The following is a 16,660-nucleotide window of genomic DNA, read 5'->3' on the forward strand; positions in this document are numbered from 1 at the left end:
CTACTCACCTCGTTGGCTAACTATCATCTCATATCCAAAGCGCACTCTTGGAATAATTGTTAATTAGTATATACCACCCACTGAGGTGAATAGTGCATTTTTGTGCAGGTTGATTAGTTGGTACGGAAGGGATTAGTAATTTTCCCCAATTGTTGACAAATCACTTGTCAAAAATTTTATTTCTGGCCCTTTTTTTTTGGTATATTTACGTAAATGAACTCATTTTGTGGTTTCTGTGTGTTATAATAATATACCAATAAAAATGATATTCACACCAGCATCAGTGAAAGGTGAGGTGGATATTTACTTCACCTCCCAGCTTGGTAAATATTCACCGCTACTCATCTCTACTTCAGTGAATAAATAGAGGTTACTCCATGGAAAGTCTGCATGAACAATTTCCATTCACAGACCTCCTTCTGATTTTATGCATTGCAGCCAGACAATTGTCAAAGAATCATTTCTACTGAAAAAATTCCTCAAACCTCGAGAGATAATCAGATGAGAAGCAATTTCAAGAATTCAAAAAGAAAATAATCTGCTAAACCTGTATCCGTATGCCACTAAATGTATTTCAAATTTGACTGTTTTCTTCCTTCTTTTTTTTTTTTTTTTTCAGTGACAACATGACTGTGATTACTGTAAGTGCATTTATTTATTTATATACTTGCTTTTTAGATCTTTGAGGAAATGCCAGGAACGTATCCTGGGAAAGCACTATTCATTCCTCAACAGGTAAGATACTTGTGATTGATAAACGAGTTTAAATTTGAGAATCTCTTGGTTGTCAAATTCTCCTCGTCAGCACTTCAAGAAATGTCTAGAGAATGGTATGGAGAATATGCATACTGATGTAGTGGAGTAATTTTTAAATGGAAGGTGAGTGCCTGCCTGCTTTATCCAAGGTTCTGCACTGTCCCCCCATAATAGAATCACACCCATAATGGTGGAAACAAATGGTGCAATTCATGTGCAGTGTTACTTACATAGGTTGTGTTAACTAGCTTATTACTTGTAATCTTACTATGTTAATAATTTTTTCAGAATGCTAATGAAGACCTGTATGAAAAGAATGGGTGTTCGTCGTTATTCAGTGCTTTGGTTCATAGTCACACTGATGACTTGCAAGTGAAATTGGATTTGCCTGACATTCCAAGTAACTCCAGGTAAACTAACAAATTATTGTGAACACCTGACAAAAGCACAGGGACTAAGTATGGGGAGGTGGGTGGGTGGGGCACAGTGGGGTGAGGTGGGGGCATTCTTACTTCTTCCTACTGTCCTTTGTGTTAGGTCTGTTCTAAAAATAATGACATCCATGGGTGAGAGATTTTGAATTTGTGTTCTACAGGACTCTGTACTCTTTAGCCCTGGAACGGAGAGAGGTTAGTGTATTGCTTAAAAAGCTGCACCATTACCTACATGCTCATATACCATGTTTCTATAGAATTTCAAGCTGATCAAAAACCTGTTACCATACTAATTCAATCAAATCAACCCTATCAGGGTCTGAAATTAACTTCAGGTATTGGATACTTTTTCCAGGTGCTAAAATGTTAAAGTTTGGTGACCAGAGAGTTCAATTTATTAGCAAGCTTCATTTGTATTATGTTTACTTCACAGCAAAGTAGGAAACCTAGAGTTGTTATGAAGTTTCTTCAACAAAAGTTTATTCTGGAAATCAATTTACCTTCCCTTATGTTCCTTGTTTAACCTAAATTTCCTTCATCGGAGGTTGAAATCCTCAGCATGATGTACATAATTATGTAGCATGAGAATCTTCCTTAAAACCAAGCCTGAAATATTTTTGAAAATAAACTTCTTGAGCTTTAGGTTAGAGAATTGGCAAGAGACCAAGTTGGTCACCTGCTGTTGGCTAAGCTCAACATTCTTTTGGCCAACAATATTTTTTTGGTTGCATGGGAAATCAGCTGGTCACAATTCTGGATTCTAAATATCTGTTTACCTCAAAGCCAATGGACCCAAGTGTGAAGGAAAATTAAATACATCTTACAAACTGGGTTTAAGGTCCATACTGTAAATTACAGACCAAGTTTTTTTCCACTTGGATTTTTAGCCCAAGGTTGAAGCATAATTTTTTATAGGCCGTAAAAACAAGTTTCTGTAACTTACAGTGCAAACCGGAAGTTGAGGTTTTGTAAGATATTAATAATATTGTCTCTCTAGTTTTAGAAAGAGGGGGATGTACAGGTGTACCAACTTAGAAATATCACAATGACAATGATTTTATGTTCTCTATTTAGAGTGCTGATGATGAAGGGTTTGAGTCTTTAGAGACAAGCTCTGAATCTTCTCTTAACTCTGAGCAATCCACCCAAGAGAATACTGATGTCTGGTCTGCAGCATTAGCCTTGCCACCACAAAAGTTTTACACCTGGGAAATGGAAGGAAAGTAAGTTTTTCCTGCTCTCTCACAGAGCTGCCATTAACCCCCTCTGTCCTCAAGAATGACCGACATCTAATTTGGCCCACAGTATCACCCCTAAATCAAAATAATGTTAACAAGGCTGTGCTCTGAGGAAATTGAAGGGAGACCAGTGCTCTGAAACTGTGAAATTCAGGGTGCCCAGCACATGGTTTTTATGGAAAAAAACTAAGACTCCTGAGTCGCCCAAGAGCAAAAGTAAGGCGCCAGGGGCTACTGGGCACTGTTAGACCACAGCCCTGGTTAAGGTCACAGGAATAATCGAAAAGTTCACCAGTGTAAGAAGCTTGTTATCTTGTTATTGTCAAACAAATTCTCCCAATCATAACAATTTTTTCCTTTTTTTTTTTTTCTTTTTTGTTTTTAAGGGAGTTTCACACACACACACACACACACACACGCAAAAAGTTTATTTGGTATCAGTAAGTATTTAGCTCTCAACTAGGAGCTAATTGGAGACACTCAATTAAAAGCTAAGAATTAGAAAGTGGAGAATAAACTCTAAAATTTACAGTTCACTATAAAAGAATAAAATATTTAAAATGTTAATTATAACCTATTTGCTAATTGAAACCTTTTAACAAATGAAAAAAGATATCACATCAGGATTTAACCTCTTAACCTCCTTTGCTAGAAGCATCTTTCTTTTAGTTTTTAATTGTATATAATTTATATAGTATAGCTTCTGGAATAAATAAAGTATGTATGTAAACTATGTATGTAGGATAAGCAGAAGGAAGAGAGTGGAAAATACGAAAACTAATGTTACGTTGAAAAAGCTTAACAATCGTCCCATCCGTGTGGATGGCCAGTACTCACAATTCCTTAAACATTGCACTCCTGAGACTGACCAAAGAGCAACTTCTTATGATATCAATTCATAATTAACCTTAAAGGTGATGTAAAGAAAGAAAATGATCGCAGAGGGGATATTAATTAATTTCATGAAAAATTCTCGGAGCTCCAATCATAAGAAATGTAAAAAAAAGAGAAATGAGAATTGCAATTCAGATCTTAAGAGTGAAAGGGCTAATTCTACTAAGACCTGGAAAAGTTACATACATACAACAGTGTTTAATGTTCAGACTTCACTTTTTCTTCTCTTTTTATTTTTCAGACGGGAACTTTTGCATGAAAAGCCCTATTTGACAGAAGCTGGTCCTGCTGTGTTTGATGCACTGTATGATACAGTCATTCGTCAAGTCTCGTACATTGTCAAGTCTCCTACTTTAAACCAGGCTAACATGGTCCCTTTACAAGCCCTGATCAAGGATTCCATTAATGTACTTATTGGTGTGCCTTCTAGAACTTTTCATCTTGATAAGGTACAGTATTTGACTTAAATGAAATAGAGGCAAGGCTGTACTCTAAGAAAAAATTGAAGGAAGCCTAGTGCACTGAAACTGTGAAATCCAGGGTGCCCAATAAATTATATGCTTTTTATGAAAAAATAAGATTCCTGAGTCGCCTAAGAGCAAAAGTAAGGTGCCAATGGTTACCGGGCGCTGCTAAACCACAGGCCTGTAAAGGGAATTATTAGCTTTAGTGATTGAGGCATGGTTATTGTGGTTTAATTTCTATTCAAACATGTTTTTCTAATGCTAACTTTTGGTAAATAGCTTTTTAAACTTAGATACAGCTCTGTTAAAATTAAAAAAAAAAATGCTGTGGCTTGTTTATTTCCTGATTTATAGCCTATGCAGTCGTTCATCGTCAGTGATCAGGTGCGTCTCTCTGGGACCTCACCAGAGATGCTGCGTAACATCTTGGCACGGCTGGCGGCGATAGGAACAGATTACATCCAGCTCAACAAATTTGCAACACATCACCGTGGCCACTCAGCTGGTTTAGTTTTACAAGCTTTCCTAGGAGCTCTGCAGAGTTATTTACAATGCTACAGAGCAACAGTATTGTCTGTAGAAGGTTTGTATTTTGGGTAGAGAGGTATTTGATGCCCTAGTAATAATTCTGATATAGCATTGTTTGATTGCTACTTATGGAGAGTTTTCTTTCTCTTACCCCATTCTTTTGAGTAGTCTTTATTTCTTCACAGATGTGAAAAAAGTGGTCTATTAACTCTAAGTCCCAGAAATGATTAACATGTAACTTCTCCTTGTAATCAGGGGTTTTATTGAGGGCTGGGCACCTGCCAAATTGACCGGTTGTAAGGATGGTTTTGCCCACCTGGTTTAACAATCTGGAGTACGGTTTATCTTACAAGTTTAGTTCAAAAAGTTTAGCCCGCCTATGAAAACCAGTTGCCCTCCTGCTGAAAAAATTTATGAAACCCCTGTGTAATATCCATGCATTACACAGAAGACAGGTAATGAGACTTCTCAAATTTATCAAGAAATGTGCAGCAGCTATAGGGGAGAATTGATAATGAATTCTTGGGAGTTAAGATTCAGACATTTCTTTCTGTTTCTGTCATGGTGTTGCCATATTTTTAGGGGGGGTGGGGGTTAGGTTTTTTGGGGGGAGGGGGTGGGGATGGTACCAACCAGTGAACCAAGAGCACTTTCAAAGTGTGTTAATTAGAGAGCTGCTCCTGGAAAGAGACTCATTGGCTTTAAATGATTTAATCATTTAAACCCTAAGGGTGATCAGCATGTAATCTCCCCGTGCAGTGATACTGCAGAATCATCCATTAAGAATATGAGAATAGAGGAAATGATCACCAACCATCGTCAATCTAAGAAGCTTTGAATTTTTGTTGTCAGTACTTAAAGGAAGCGTTTATAGAGGAATATGGAGAATTTGGATACTGTTGGTTAAGGTGTAAAGAGTTTCATGTACATGTAAACTGCCAAGTTGTTTTTTGAGGACTTACCTTTTTTTTTTTTTTTTTTTTTTTCTCAGTTTCTTCTGTGCAAAGTCCCTTGATGCTGTCATTTGCATTTGAGAATCTAGGAGGACAGTTAAAGTAAGTAAACTGTAGGTAGAAGATAAACCCTTTAAGCTCTAAGAGTGACCAGTACCTAATTTCTCCCGGCAACATCACCCTGAATCACACATTAAGGTCACAAGAATAAAGGAAATGATCACTAACGAAAGAAAGTCTTGATTTTTAAACAAATTCATCTTGTCAGCACCTTAGGAAATGTATAGAGAACAGTATGGAGAATATTCATACTGACGTAAAGGTGTAAAGGGGTTAAAGTGCTGAGATCTTATGGAAATGCAATGAAATCTCACTTTAATGAACAAAGTTAACTGGGATCAGAAAAATGATTGGTCTTCTTGGAGGTGACACCTCCAGGACGTAAACAATTGCCGCTTCCTTCTGGAATTTTGATCAGAGTTGACTGCCAGAAAACTTCACCGGCTATTTCAGACGACTGTGTTTCCACATACACTGTACTTTAATGTACAAATTTCCCCAGATTCTATGGATAGTATGACAAAATTCTGTTAGAGAATGTGAGTGTGAGATCGGCCAAGATTTATCCTTAAAAAGACAAACAAACTTACCTGAATTCCTAGTAACTTCGACACCTTTTATTTTTGTTCTTTCATAATTATGTCATCTTCATCTTTGTGCTGGGAAGTCTCGCGTTTGCTCAAGATAATTCTTGAGCACAGGAAATACAATAATCTTAGAAGACCCACTCTGTGAAATTATCACAGATATAATGGCCCAGACCTTTGCCCAAAAAACTGTTTCCTTTAATTTACTTCAATACCACTTCTTATGTATTTTCATCTAATCATGAACTTTGGTTACTGGGTACTTGCTCCAATTCATACTGAAAACCCTGTCCAATAGGGAGACTTTGGTTCCTTCAAACAGCAATGTCCTGAGGGAGGGATCCCTAGTATCGGTTGTAACGTTGTCTGCCTTTTGTTGCGTACTGTAGGTTTCTGGCCAATGTCTGCATGTGCTCCAAAGCTTTCAAGAAAGCCCCAGATGATCCTAAACCAAAATTTCCCACAGTAAGTGAATTAATGTTAAAAACGTCTGCACTGCAGCTGGTACAGGATCATTTAAGTAAAGATAACCGAGCATTTCCATTTGTGTTGTTTTTTCCTTATTCTTTTGAAAAGGTAGTGTGCTATTCTTTGTGAGATTTGTCTCCAGCAGTTGCCCAGCCCATGTTTTGTTTCTGTCTTTTACGCTTTTATCTGTTTTTTTTTTTTATTTTTTTATTTTTAGTCTATTAAAATTAAGTTATGACATAGTTTGTTGCAACCGAACACGTTTGGATCCAAATTTACTTACACCCGTCTTTGTATTTATCCAATCCTCAGGGTGTCAAACTCCTAACATACTTGTACCAGCTTTGCTTGGAGCACTCTAGTTCCCAGTCCTACTCCATCCTGCTGTCTCTTCTGAAACACAGTGTGCAGCCGTACATCATGTAAGTTGTTAACCTTTTCACTACCAATAATGATTGGAATGCAATTTCTCCTGACGTTTTTAATACATGGTAAAATAACAGGTTGGGAGAAAAAGAATGTTATCCAACACCTTTGCGATGAGGTCTTGTTATAGCACCATATTCTCTAGATTATTCAGGAAACAATCGTTTGATATGGGGGCTAAAGCGTGTCTTTTGCTAACTGTGTCGCTGGTTTTGTAGTATCTTGGGGTGGCTGTCTCACTCATAAATTTTCTCGAAGACTGTTGCCTTCTTTGTCTTATTATGAGGAATAGGGAAAATGAGGCAGGATCTCCAAACAAATTTTTTAGCTGAGGGAAGCGAGAAAAAGGGAACTGGATATCTTGTCAAAGGGCGTTTTCAGAGAACGCTTTTCGATTGAGAATCGTTAAATTAAAACCAAGGTAAATAACAACAGATTTCTTTAAGAGCCAATTAGAGCTCAAAGCAAAAACAACCAAGCTGCCCAAATCGCGAGAAAATGTGGGTGACCAAGTCGTATTGGTTTTAGTTGGTATCCGATTGGTTGAAAAGAGTGGCACCAGTTTTCTGGACCAATCACAGCGCGAAGTAAAAAAACCAATTCAATCCAGGATTACTTTCGATACTCAATTGAGAACTTCTCTATCACAAGAAAGGTGATAAAGCTTATAATTTGGACTTGTGGAGATTTGGACTGAAGGAAAAATTCTCACTGGTGACCTGTCATTTATGAAAGTACAGGAAAAGAAGCCTGAGAACTGTCGCAGTTGGATGAGGGGAAAATTTTTCTGGTTGCTGTGATGAACATCAGGTCTAAATGATCGCTAAATGATTATTAGGTTGTTGCTCTCCAATTCTGGAGATAAAGAAACAACAGATCGATCTTGTATAGCGTTTTTGAATTATTTTATTCGTTCACCTTTTTAGATTCATCCAAACCTGGGTTTTTAAGGGGATTTGTAGTGATATGTTTGGCGAGTTCATGATTGAAATGGATGAACAATACTTAGCATACAGAGGTAAAAGTGTGAAGTTTTTATTTTACGCGATGTTTGTTTGTTCGTTTAGTCATTTGTTTTGTCGTTCCTCCTATTTGTTCCTTCGATTCTTCTTGCTTTCAACGGTCTTTCCTTTTTGTTCAATCCATCGTTCCTTCGTTCATTCGCTCCTTCGTACCTTCGTGCCTTCGTGTCTTCGTTCCTTCATTCCTTCGTGTCTTTGTTCCTTCGTTCCTTCGCTCCTTCGCTCCTTCGTGCCTTCTTGTCTTCGTTCCTTCATTCCTTCGTATCTTCGTGCCTTCGTGTCTTCGTTCCTTCATTCCTTCGTATCTTCGTGCCTTCGTGTCTTTGTTCCTTCGTTCCTTCGTTCCTTCGTTCCTTCGCTCCTTCGCTCCTTCGCTCCTTCGCTCCTTCGTTCCTTCGTTCCTTCGTTCCTTCGTTCCTTCGTTCCTTCGTTCCTTCGTTCCTTCGTTCCTTCATGCATCCGTGCCTGTGTGCCTTCCTAACCTCATGCCTTCGTGTCGTCGTTCCTTTATTGCGTTGTTCCCTCCTTGAATGTACTCGTTCTTTTATTGATGCATGGATTTTCTCCATTTTCATCGGTTTACCTCGCCAGTACAATAATCTTGGGATCCGTGATTCACTTCCTGTTTTCAAAATCAAATGATATTACTCAATTTATCTCCTCAGATAAAAACTTTTGGACTCAAGGATTTGTAATGGTCGGTCGTGACAAACTCGACTGTGTGCCTCTGTTTCTGGGTGAACTTGCCGACGACATTTTTGTTTGTGGAAAAACAATTAATTTGTTGAAACTTTGCTGCCCTGGGGTGAGTCGTGTTTCCAGTTCTCCTGTGTTTCTTCTGTCTTGCCGTTTAACCCTTTAACTCCCATGAGTGATCAAGACAGAATTTCTCCTTACAATATCAAGGCAATATCAAGGCAATATCAAGCAGACAAGTATTGAGAATAAGGAAAAAAGAGAATCGGGAGATTATCACTTGATTCAAGACCAATTTCTCCAAACCAAGATCATAAGAATTGTAAGGCAGACAGTAAGGAGAATAAAGGCTGATAGTTTCTAAAGAAACTGTTTAGGGCTGCGTCGGTGGGGGTAACGAAATAATTTGGACATATCAACAGAGTTAAAATGGTAAATTGGCCACCGTAACGATTACAAAAGCTGACGTTTCGAGCGTTAGCCCTTCGTCGGAGCAAAGGAGGATTAGTCAGGTATCCCACAATTCCACGCTTCGAACTTTATTATCAATTCGCTCTGGTCACGTAATCACTCAGTCGAGATGGAGGTAGTTGAGATAAACAGCGAAGTGCTCTCGCGTTCGCCACTAATTTATGTTAACTGGTTGGATTTGGATAGTCACACTTACATCAAACTTTCCGATTTGGCTTGTTGTCGGAGACTTCCAGGCTTCTCAATGTGATATTCTTTCAATTTACCCAGACAGCTAGAGGATGAAAGCGAAGATCGAAGACGTTCAGTAATTATAATCTTCGACTTCGATTGCGTCGAAAATCGGTCTCTTGCCGCTTCGGATATTCGACCATATGACGAATATGAAGGAGATAACAACATCCCAGAAATGCCCTGGCTAGACTTACAAGTCTCAAATTGTAATATTGCAGTTGATACCCGACAAAAGGAAAAATCGCCGTGAAAAGCCAGTCTTCTCAAGAAGTGGCAAGCGACTCGAGTTACCAAAAGAAATAAAGAAAACACTCCATCGCAAGATACTAACCTTAATTCAGGAGCAAACCTTTACACAGATGTACTAAAAGGGGCATTTAATATAGGTAGCAAAGGCTATTGATCGATCAAAAGCGGGCCGGGTGATACACCACTCGAGGAAAGACGCAAAATTTTGGCGCCAATTGAAGCAATTTTCAACGGCCACATATTCCTACAAAATTTGGGGACTTAAGGGGACCTACGCTAATATTGAAAAGTGCCATTATTCAGGCACCACCAGGCGGAATAATATGCTTAAGTACCCACCAATAATAGCACAACAGGCAAATATCGATCAAGCGTTAAAGTAAAGCGCATAAACAAAGCTACTCAGTCGTGCGTACCTCTAATAACAAAGGCGTTTTTTTTTTTCCATTTAGAGAAGAGCAAGTTCAAGTACTAAAGTCAAGTACTAAAGTCAACTTAACTGTTACAAGAATACATAAAGCCGTTCAAATCGCCCTCCGTGCTCCTGAATAAGGACAAACAGCCGTTTAAAATTCAGTGGACTTTCTAGCGCGTGCACTCGAATTCGATGCAATGTGACACCTTCTCATCGATAATGACGCACAAGGGCTAATGGGATACCTGACTAATCCTCCTGTCGTCGGAGCGAAACGTCAGCTTTTGTAATCGTTACGGTGGCCAATTTACCATTTCAACTTTGTTGATATATCCAAATTAGTAAGGAGAATAGCTAATAAAGACGTATGCGGGAGTATATGTCCGTGTATTCGTTTGGTCTAATGGTAGTCCACAATATGTCAGACAAAAGTAAAGTAACAAGATGAGTGGCGACTCTCTGGATGAAATGCTAGTCTAACATAGGTCTTCTTGGCAGTTCTTTGGTCCCGAGTTGCTCACCTGAGTGGAGAGGGAAACCGCGAGAACTGAGTGTCTTACTTAGTACGCAACTCCATGACCCGGCTCGAACCTCCCGGTTCACAACATTTCTCCCTCCCTTCCCTCCCTATTTATTTTCGTACTTTAGATGTAACGCACAACTGTCATGCAACATCAGAGCCTCTCCTACAGATAATTTGTCCATTCCTGTTTATACCCCGGATGGAGAAGGGCATTTTAGGAGAAGAGTATATAGTGATTGTGTAATGGGAGGCTGGGTCGTAAGGCGAAATCCAAATACAAGAGCCCGCTCGCAGGCTCAACAGACGGCGATGGGAGGTCTTCAGAGGTTACCAGCGGTAGTCTGCTGGTAACCCGCTTTTACTGAAAACTCTGCAATGGTATACCTTTTTTGTTTTCAGCACTATTTGTGTGATCCAGGAATTCCCCTTCCCAAGATGGAGGTGACGTTTTCAATGCATCGACTCAGCAGAATAGAAGCGGAATGCAAACTTTACATGACTGAGATACAAAAAATGCATCGGCAACTTCAAGAGCAACGAGAAAATGAGGTAAGCATATGAAAGAGTCATCGTTTCTTTGGCACCTCCTCTTGGTTTTTCCTTAAGTGCAAATGCGCGTCAGGGAAGCACTGTTTGCTTGAAAAAAAAAAAAAAATTCCAAACGCGACGCAAAATGGCAAGAAGAACGCGTCTTCTATATGAACATGGTACACGTGTTAGTCTATTTTACTACTGATTTAATTCAAACGGGAGTCGATCTGCAAAAGCCTCTTTTCTTTCTTAAGTTTTTTGACGCCATCTTTAAAACATCAAAACCTGACAATATTGGAATCCCATATCATATCACTGTGCAATGCAGTAGGTCGTGTGCTAAAATACTAGATTGTTCTCTCGTAATTTAAAACAATAGTAAGCGTGGATCCTCCAACTCTTTTTTGGGACTCTTAACCTTCAGAAGAACTCGCAGAGGAAAATTTTTGGAGAGAACCTTGTTAATAACAAATTCTAGGAGTATATTGTAATTGATATAGTCATTTATGATAGTCTAATTTCGAAATGATTGTCTTATTTTCTCAGAGAAAAGTCATTGAGGACGAAAGGGAACGCGAGATTGTAGAGGAGCGTGAAAGGGCTGCAAAAGCGTTGGCGGAGATTACAGGTTGGTTACATAAAGCTGCATTTCTATTGCACCGCGACACGAGAGTTCCTTAACCCGTTAAAATGTTCGAGTCCTTGAGTTAAGCGAGCTGGCGAGAGGTCTTTATGGGGTCTGGCACTAATCATTATTAGTGCCAGACCCCCGACAAACCTCCCCACGACTCGTTTTAAATCCTCCCGCGGTCGAAAAAAACGCGTGCCCCGCAGCACTAGTAATAAGAGCCCGCACTTAAGCTACGATCGCTGAGAAGAACTAATGGATATCAACACTTTGTTCCCAATAGAGCTTATTCAGAAGGCGAAAGAGGCAGTTGAGTTGAAGAAGCGAGAAGACTTGAATATGTTAAAAGAACAAATGGAGGAGGCGTTTAAGGTTTGGTGACGCTGATCATATTTAAAGTTTTCCAGTAAACACCAAGGCAGTCTTGTTTGTAGTGATAATTAAGAGGTTGATCATGATAAGACCTTTACTTCATACGTCGAGTTTAGTTCGTTTAATCAGGTTGGGATGAACAACATTTAGAAACCTTTGGCGAAAATACAGGGTTCCCTCTGATCTGATTAGTGTGGCGCCATGAAAAGCATCACTTAGTGGGTGGGCGTGTCGTGTGGTGGATATGACCCACCCTCCCTCCCCCCAAGGAAAGTGTGATCAAGGTGATGATACAGATTCCCCTCATCACTTGAAATTCCTTTTCGTGCCAGGCCCCTCGTAGACGCCACACGCTCACATTAATTGCCTTCTCGAATCTCGCGGGCTCGAGTTTCATGCCCAGTGGCTCATCCGCCGTCGATAACCCGTTCTCAGGCTACTTTTTCTGCCATATCTTCAGCCTCACTGAGGTAAGTTCACAAACGAGACGGAACACAGGCAGTAACTTTCCAAATTGTATTGCCTTTTACAGCATAGAGCCTTAGCAAGAGAACAAGAGAAGGAAGAAGACATTAAACGTTTACAAGAAGTGAAAGACAAGGAGGTTACTACAGCAACAGTTGAAGATGAGATGAAGAACAAGGCCAGGTACTGAGACTTTCCATATCTTTTCTGTTTTTCCAAGTTTTTCTCTCGGCGTCGTAACGATTTAAAGCTAAGTGGTCGTCACTGTGAGATCTTGTAGTTCATGAAGTCTGCGACAGCCAATCGGATTAAAAGCGTTTTCCGAGCCAATCAGGTTTGAATAAAACGTGGTCGCAGTTTGTTTGAGTCACGTCATTTTCCTCGCGCTTGTAGCAATTCCCGCCTTTAGCATGATCGTGGTGGTTAATGAGATTTACGTGTTTGAAACTAGTTCTGTTGGTGTTAAGATGCAAATTACGCGAAATCGGTTTGCTTAAGAACTCACTAGAGTGGAATTGAAATCCTTTAGTCGCTACAAAATTCGAATTGATTTATTTCTCTTCACAGGGAAGAGCTCATCAAGTACTATGAGGAACTCAGCCGCGAGGTGGAGTACCGAGAGTTTCGTGCCCAGTGGTACATCCGCCGTCGGTTACTCGACTCTGCTAGAGCCCAGTTCCTGGTCCAGGAGCAGGCTCGGTTAGACAGCTTACAAGAGCAGATGACACAAGCGTCTGGTACTAAGACGTTTGGTGAAATGACCAATGAAAGCGATGCACGGCATGAGAAAAAATTCGAAGAAAAGTCTGTTTTCAAAGAAGAAAGAGCTTCTACACCCATTTCAGCTCTGAGTCCAAGTCTTGTATCTCTTATAGCCAGTGGTGTAAAAACAGATGCCTTGGTGAGAGCAGAGCACACGAACTTGGGCGAAAGGACGCAGTTCCACAGGGAGGATGCATCACAAGCTGAGGAATCTGCTTTGGAAAACAAAGTCAGAAGGACTTGGGACAGCCCTGCCGAGAGTGCTGCCGAGCTAGGGAAGATGAGTGAAGCAGATTCGGGCAGAAAAACATGGGAAGCCCCACCCGATGGCGAGGTGAAGATAGCTTCTTCTCTCCCGAAGAGTCATCCTTCGGATTCTTCCATACAATTTGCCATGTATAGCGACAAAGGAAAGAGTAGCGAAGAAAGCGAGACGCCAGGGTATGGCTTGCAGGAAGGTGATTTGAAAACGTGCGCTCCACACATTGGTGATTCATCTTTGCAAAACGTTTTATATCCCAGTACTCCCTCAGAGTCGACATCAGGCCTGGATGCTGAGTCTGTGAACATGGTAACCCGGCCTTCAGATTTGAGTGCGCGAGGCCTTGCTGCGAGTCATCCTTCGGATTCTTCAGCCCAAGACGTTTTATATGGTAGCGCAACGGGAGACGCGTCTGAAGTTCGGACGTCGTCGGCACAGGGACATCCATCCGATTCCACTGCCCAGCACCTCCTAAAAAGTGGTGCTAGCCATGGAGAAACCATTTCCGAGGCTCGCTCCTCGGAACATGGACATCCTAGTGACTCGTCTCTAAGCGGATTGTTGTACCCCCATGCTTTGGACACGCCCAATTCCCAGACCCCTCGTCTCATCCAACACGGCCACCCTTCAGATTCCCAGGTATCTTTTTCACACGGCGATAGTGTATCCCAAGTTATCCAACACAGTTCCAGACAAAATTGGCAACACCCTTCGGACGCCTCTATTCAGAAACTTCTGGGAGACATCGATGTCTTGGGAGAGAGCCAAAATACGACCCGTGGGATCCCTCCCTCGAGCGTGGCTCAAGATATTCTCTATCCTAAACCTGATGGACAATCAACGCCTTATACTCCACACACCAGTCGTACCGCATTGCAGAGTGTAGCACAGGATATTTTGTACCCAAGGGAGGAAGATTCAGAACAATCAGACAGACCGGTACACACCCGTGGAGCCCCTCCCCAAAGTGTTATTCAGAACATTATGTACCCAAGTGGGGAGGGGGCAGTAGGAGAGGAGACGAGGCTATCAACTCGTGGCCAGGAACCTGCCGGGAAGATAAAGAATATTTTATATTACGTTAAAGAGAAAGAAGGTGAGAGAGAGAAAGACGATATTTTGGCAATGTTTTGGATTTACTTGCTTTTAAAGGGGGGGGGGGGGGGAGGAGGTTGCTGTCATCATTGGTTCTTACAGAGAGGGTTAGGTCAGGCGTTGCTGCATCAAAGCTATAAGAGTGGAGTTTTCGCACTAATTTCTTTTAAGCTTTCTTGCTTATTTGCGAGTTACTCTTTCTTTAGTTATATCGGTGAAAATCTGATTTCTCATCTTGCCTGCCCACCTTCTTCTCCTCCTACAGCCAACTAGTCATGCCTACAATTTTTCCGATTATCGCGAGCTTTTCTGTCGACTATAGGCCAAAGTCACTCTGCACCACTGATTACTACAGGACTACCTTTTAGTTTAATGGCGATTTTGATTAAGTGTACGTGGACAATCCCATGATATGATATGATAGTATCTATTATCGTGGTCACTTAACGTGAGTTTTGTAAAGATTTGTTCAAGTCGATCAGGAATGTTCCATGCTAAGAGCGTAAAGTCTGAAAATATTTTGATTGTTGCCAACTCGCAAAATCTTTGTTTAGCCAAGTCTGAGAAATATGAAGAGATCCAAAAGTGTCTCATTCTTTTCTCTAAGCATTCGGGTCGATTATGGGGGTGGTTTTGGCATTTAAACCTTACAACAACTTTGTTTTGACAGGAGAAGTAGACTTACAGCCACAATTAAGGCAGTTGGAGTTTGAGGACGTTTGGTTAGCTTCCCAAGTGGAACCTCTTCAGGACAAATTTGATGTATTGGGTAAGTCAGATGATCAGTCTTTAAAAGGGTAAGTTTTTTAAGAAACTGGGGTGCTGCGTCGGTGTGTGTGTGTGTGTGTGGGGGGGGGGGGGTAGGGGTTTACATGATCATTTGGTTTCACCAGCTGAATTGATAAGATCAATTTGCCACCGTAGAGATTCTAAAGCCGACGTTTCGAGTGTTGGCCCTTCCACCGAGCGAAGAGATGATGGGCGCTCGAAGCTCGAAACGTCAGCTTAAGAAGAAACTATTTACGGTGGCCAATTACGTCATAAAACTCAGTTGACAAAACGAAATTGTCTGGTTATACTCTCCACTGACGCATCACGACAGTTTCTTTAGAGATTTGCTGCTTTTTTTTTTCGTGCTAGAAAAGTTACTTCTCGCGAGTTCATTTGTGTCCTAATTTGAAATCTTTAACTTCTTTTTAGACGAAAAACCTTCATCAAATCTACTGCGAGGTGCCATGGGTACATTTCCAATATCACAAGGTGAAGTATTAAACATCGTGCTGCATTGTTCATATTTTATCTTCGTCTTATTCAAGATCGATTGAGATCGATCGAGATAATGAGATTAAGAGATTTTAAAGCAGGACATGTCTCTCCCAGGTGAGAAACGGAAGGACCTAATAACTAGTGCACAGGACTCTGGGTGAAGAGGTCTGGGTACGAGACTTGGCTGGGTCAATGTGTTTTGTTCTTGAGCAAAACATTTGACTCTGACAGTGCTTCTGTACGCCCAGGAGTATAGATGGGTGCTGACAAATTCTCTCTAATTTTGTTCCCTCTAAAGATTTCTATGAGAGTTTTAGTTTTTCTTCGTTTATTTTGCGAGACAACAGTTTATTTCTTTGTTTCCTTTTAAAATTTTGCGTGGGATATTGGCGCACGGTCGGCCAGAAGTGATCGATTCGCGCATGCTCGACGTTTGACCGCTGTATTGGAGTAACAATACGCCTAATTGCTTGTTGCTATGAAAACCGCCATACGTTCCGGCGGTATTGGACGTTTACGCCAGTAAGACGTAAACTTCGTCCTCCCCTTTTTAATAGTGTTTCGTATTTCTAAGCGATTAGAAATCTTAACCTGAAAATTTAATAAGACGGGATTTATTTGTTTTCTTTTTAGGCTCAGATGCGGATGAGAATGACACGGATGCAGCCCGTCTGATGTCACTTCCGGTGTTACTTCAGCGATCTGTCATGGCGCCTCTTCTAGCTCAGTAAGATATTTGTAAAGATTTTTGCACGTTTAAAACAAACTTCTGCTTCTTTTATTCCGATCACGTCCAAATAAACGGTTACAACAACAGAGAGAGAAAACAGAATACACTATTATATATATGCTAATTCCTAA

At 40.6% G+C, this 16,660-nt stretch overlaps 1 protein-coding gene and 1 long non-coding RNA gene across 6 annotated transcripts in view; one reads left to right on the forward strand and one right to left on the reverse strand.

The window, feature by feature from the left end:
- The window catches only part of LOC111324581 (gamma-tubulin complex component 6), a 66,359-nt gene that overhangs the window by 4,222 nt on the left and 45,477 nt on the right, over positions 1 to 16,660 (forward strand). For all 5 annotated transcript variants that reach the window (XR_016001155.1, XM_088759946.1, XM_088759945.1 and 2 more), the window contains exons 5-23: positions 679 to 735; positions 1,045 to 1,166; positions 1,352 to 1,385; positions 2,265 to 2,413; positions 3,564 to 3,771; positions 4,141 to 4,369; positions 5,306 to 5,369; positions 6,304 to 6,379; positions 6,695 to 6,804; positions 7,735 to 7,826; positions 8,496 to 8,635; positions 10,818 to 10,967; positions 11,496 to 11,577; positions 11,861 to 11,949; positions 12,482 to 12,597; positions 12,982 to 14,534; positions 15,204 to 15,302; positions 15,734 to 15,793; positions 16,433 to 16,526. Coding sequence is in view for 4 of the 5 variants with exons in the window: in XM_088759946.1 (XP_088616072.1) it covers positions 679 to 735; positions 1,045 to 1,166; positions 1,352 to 1,385; positions 2,265 to 2,413; positions 3,564 to 3,771; positions 4,141 to 4,369; positions 5,306 to 5,369; positions 6,304 to 6,379; positions 6,695 to 6,804; positions 7,735 to 7,826; positions 8,496 to 8,635; positions 10,818 to 10,967; positions 11,496 to 11,577; positions 11,861 to 11,949; positions 12,482 to 12,597; positions 12,982 to 14,534; positions 15,204 to 15,302; positions 15,734 to 15,793; positions 16,433 to 16,526 (3,524 nt within the window). In the remaining variant the exon portion in view is untranslated. The remainder of the gene's footprint in view (positions 1 to 678; positions 736 to 1,044; positions 1,167 to 1,351; positions 1,386 to 2,264; positions 2,414 to 3,563; positions 3,772 to 4,140; positions 4,370 to 5,305; positions 5,370 to 6,303; positions 6,380 to 6,694; positions 6,805 to 7,734; positions 7,827 to 8,495; positions 8,636 to 10,817; positions 10,968 to 11,495; positions 11,578 to 11,860; positions 11,950 to 12,481; positions 12,598 to 12,981; positions 14,535 to 15,203; positions 15,303 to 15,733; positions 15,794 to 16,432; positions 16,527 to 16,660) is intronic.
- On the reverse strand, positions 7,856 to 9,933 carry LOC148730928 (uncharacterized). Its single transcript, XR_016001156.1, has 3 exons — positions 9,563 to 9,933; positions 9,194 to 9,271; positions 7,856 to 8,452 (listed from the first exon to the last, which is right to left on the reverse strand). It is a non-coding gene; the product is annotated as an uncharacterized LOC148730928 (long non-coding RNA).

The sequence above is a fragment of the Stylophora pistillata genome, chromosome 5 (genome assembly GCF_964205215.1).
Source record: "Stylophora pistillata chromosome 5, jaStyPist1.2, whole genome shotgun sequence".
NCBI lineage: Eukaryota > Metazoa > Cnidaria > Anthozoa > Scleractinia > Pocilloporidae > Stylophora > Stylophora pistillata.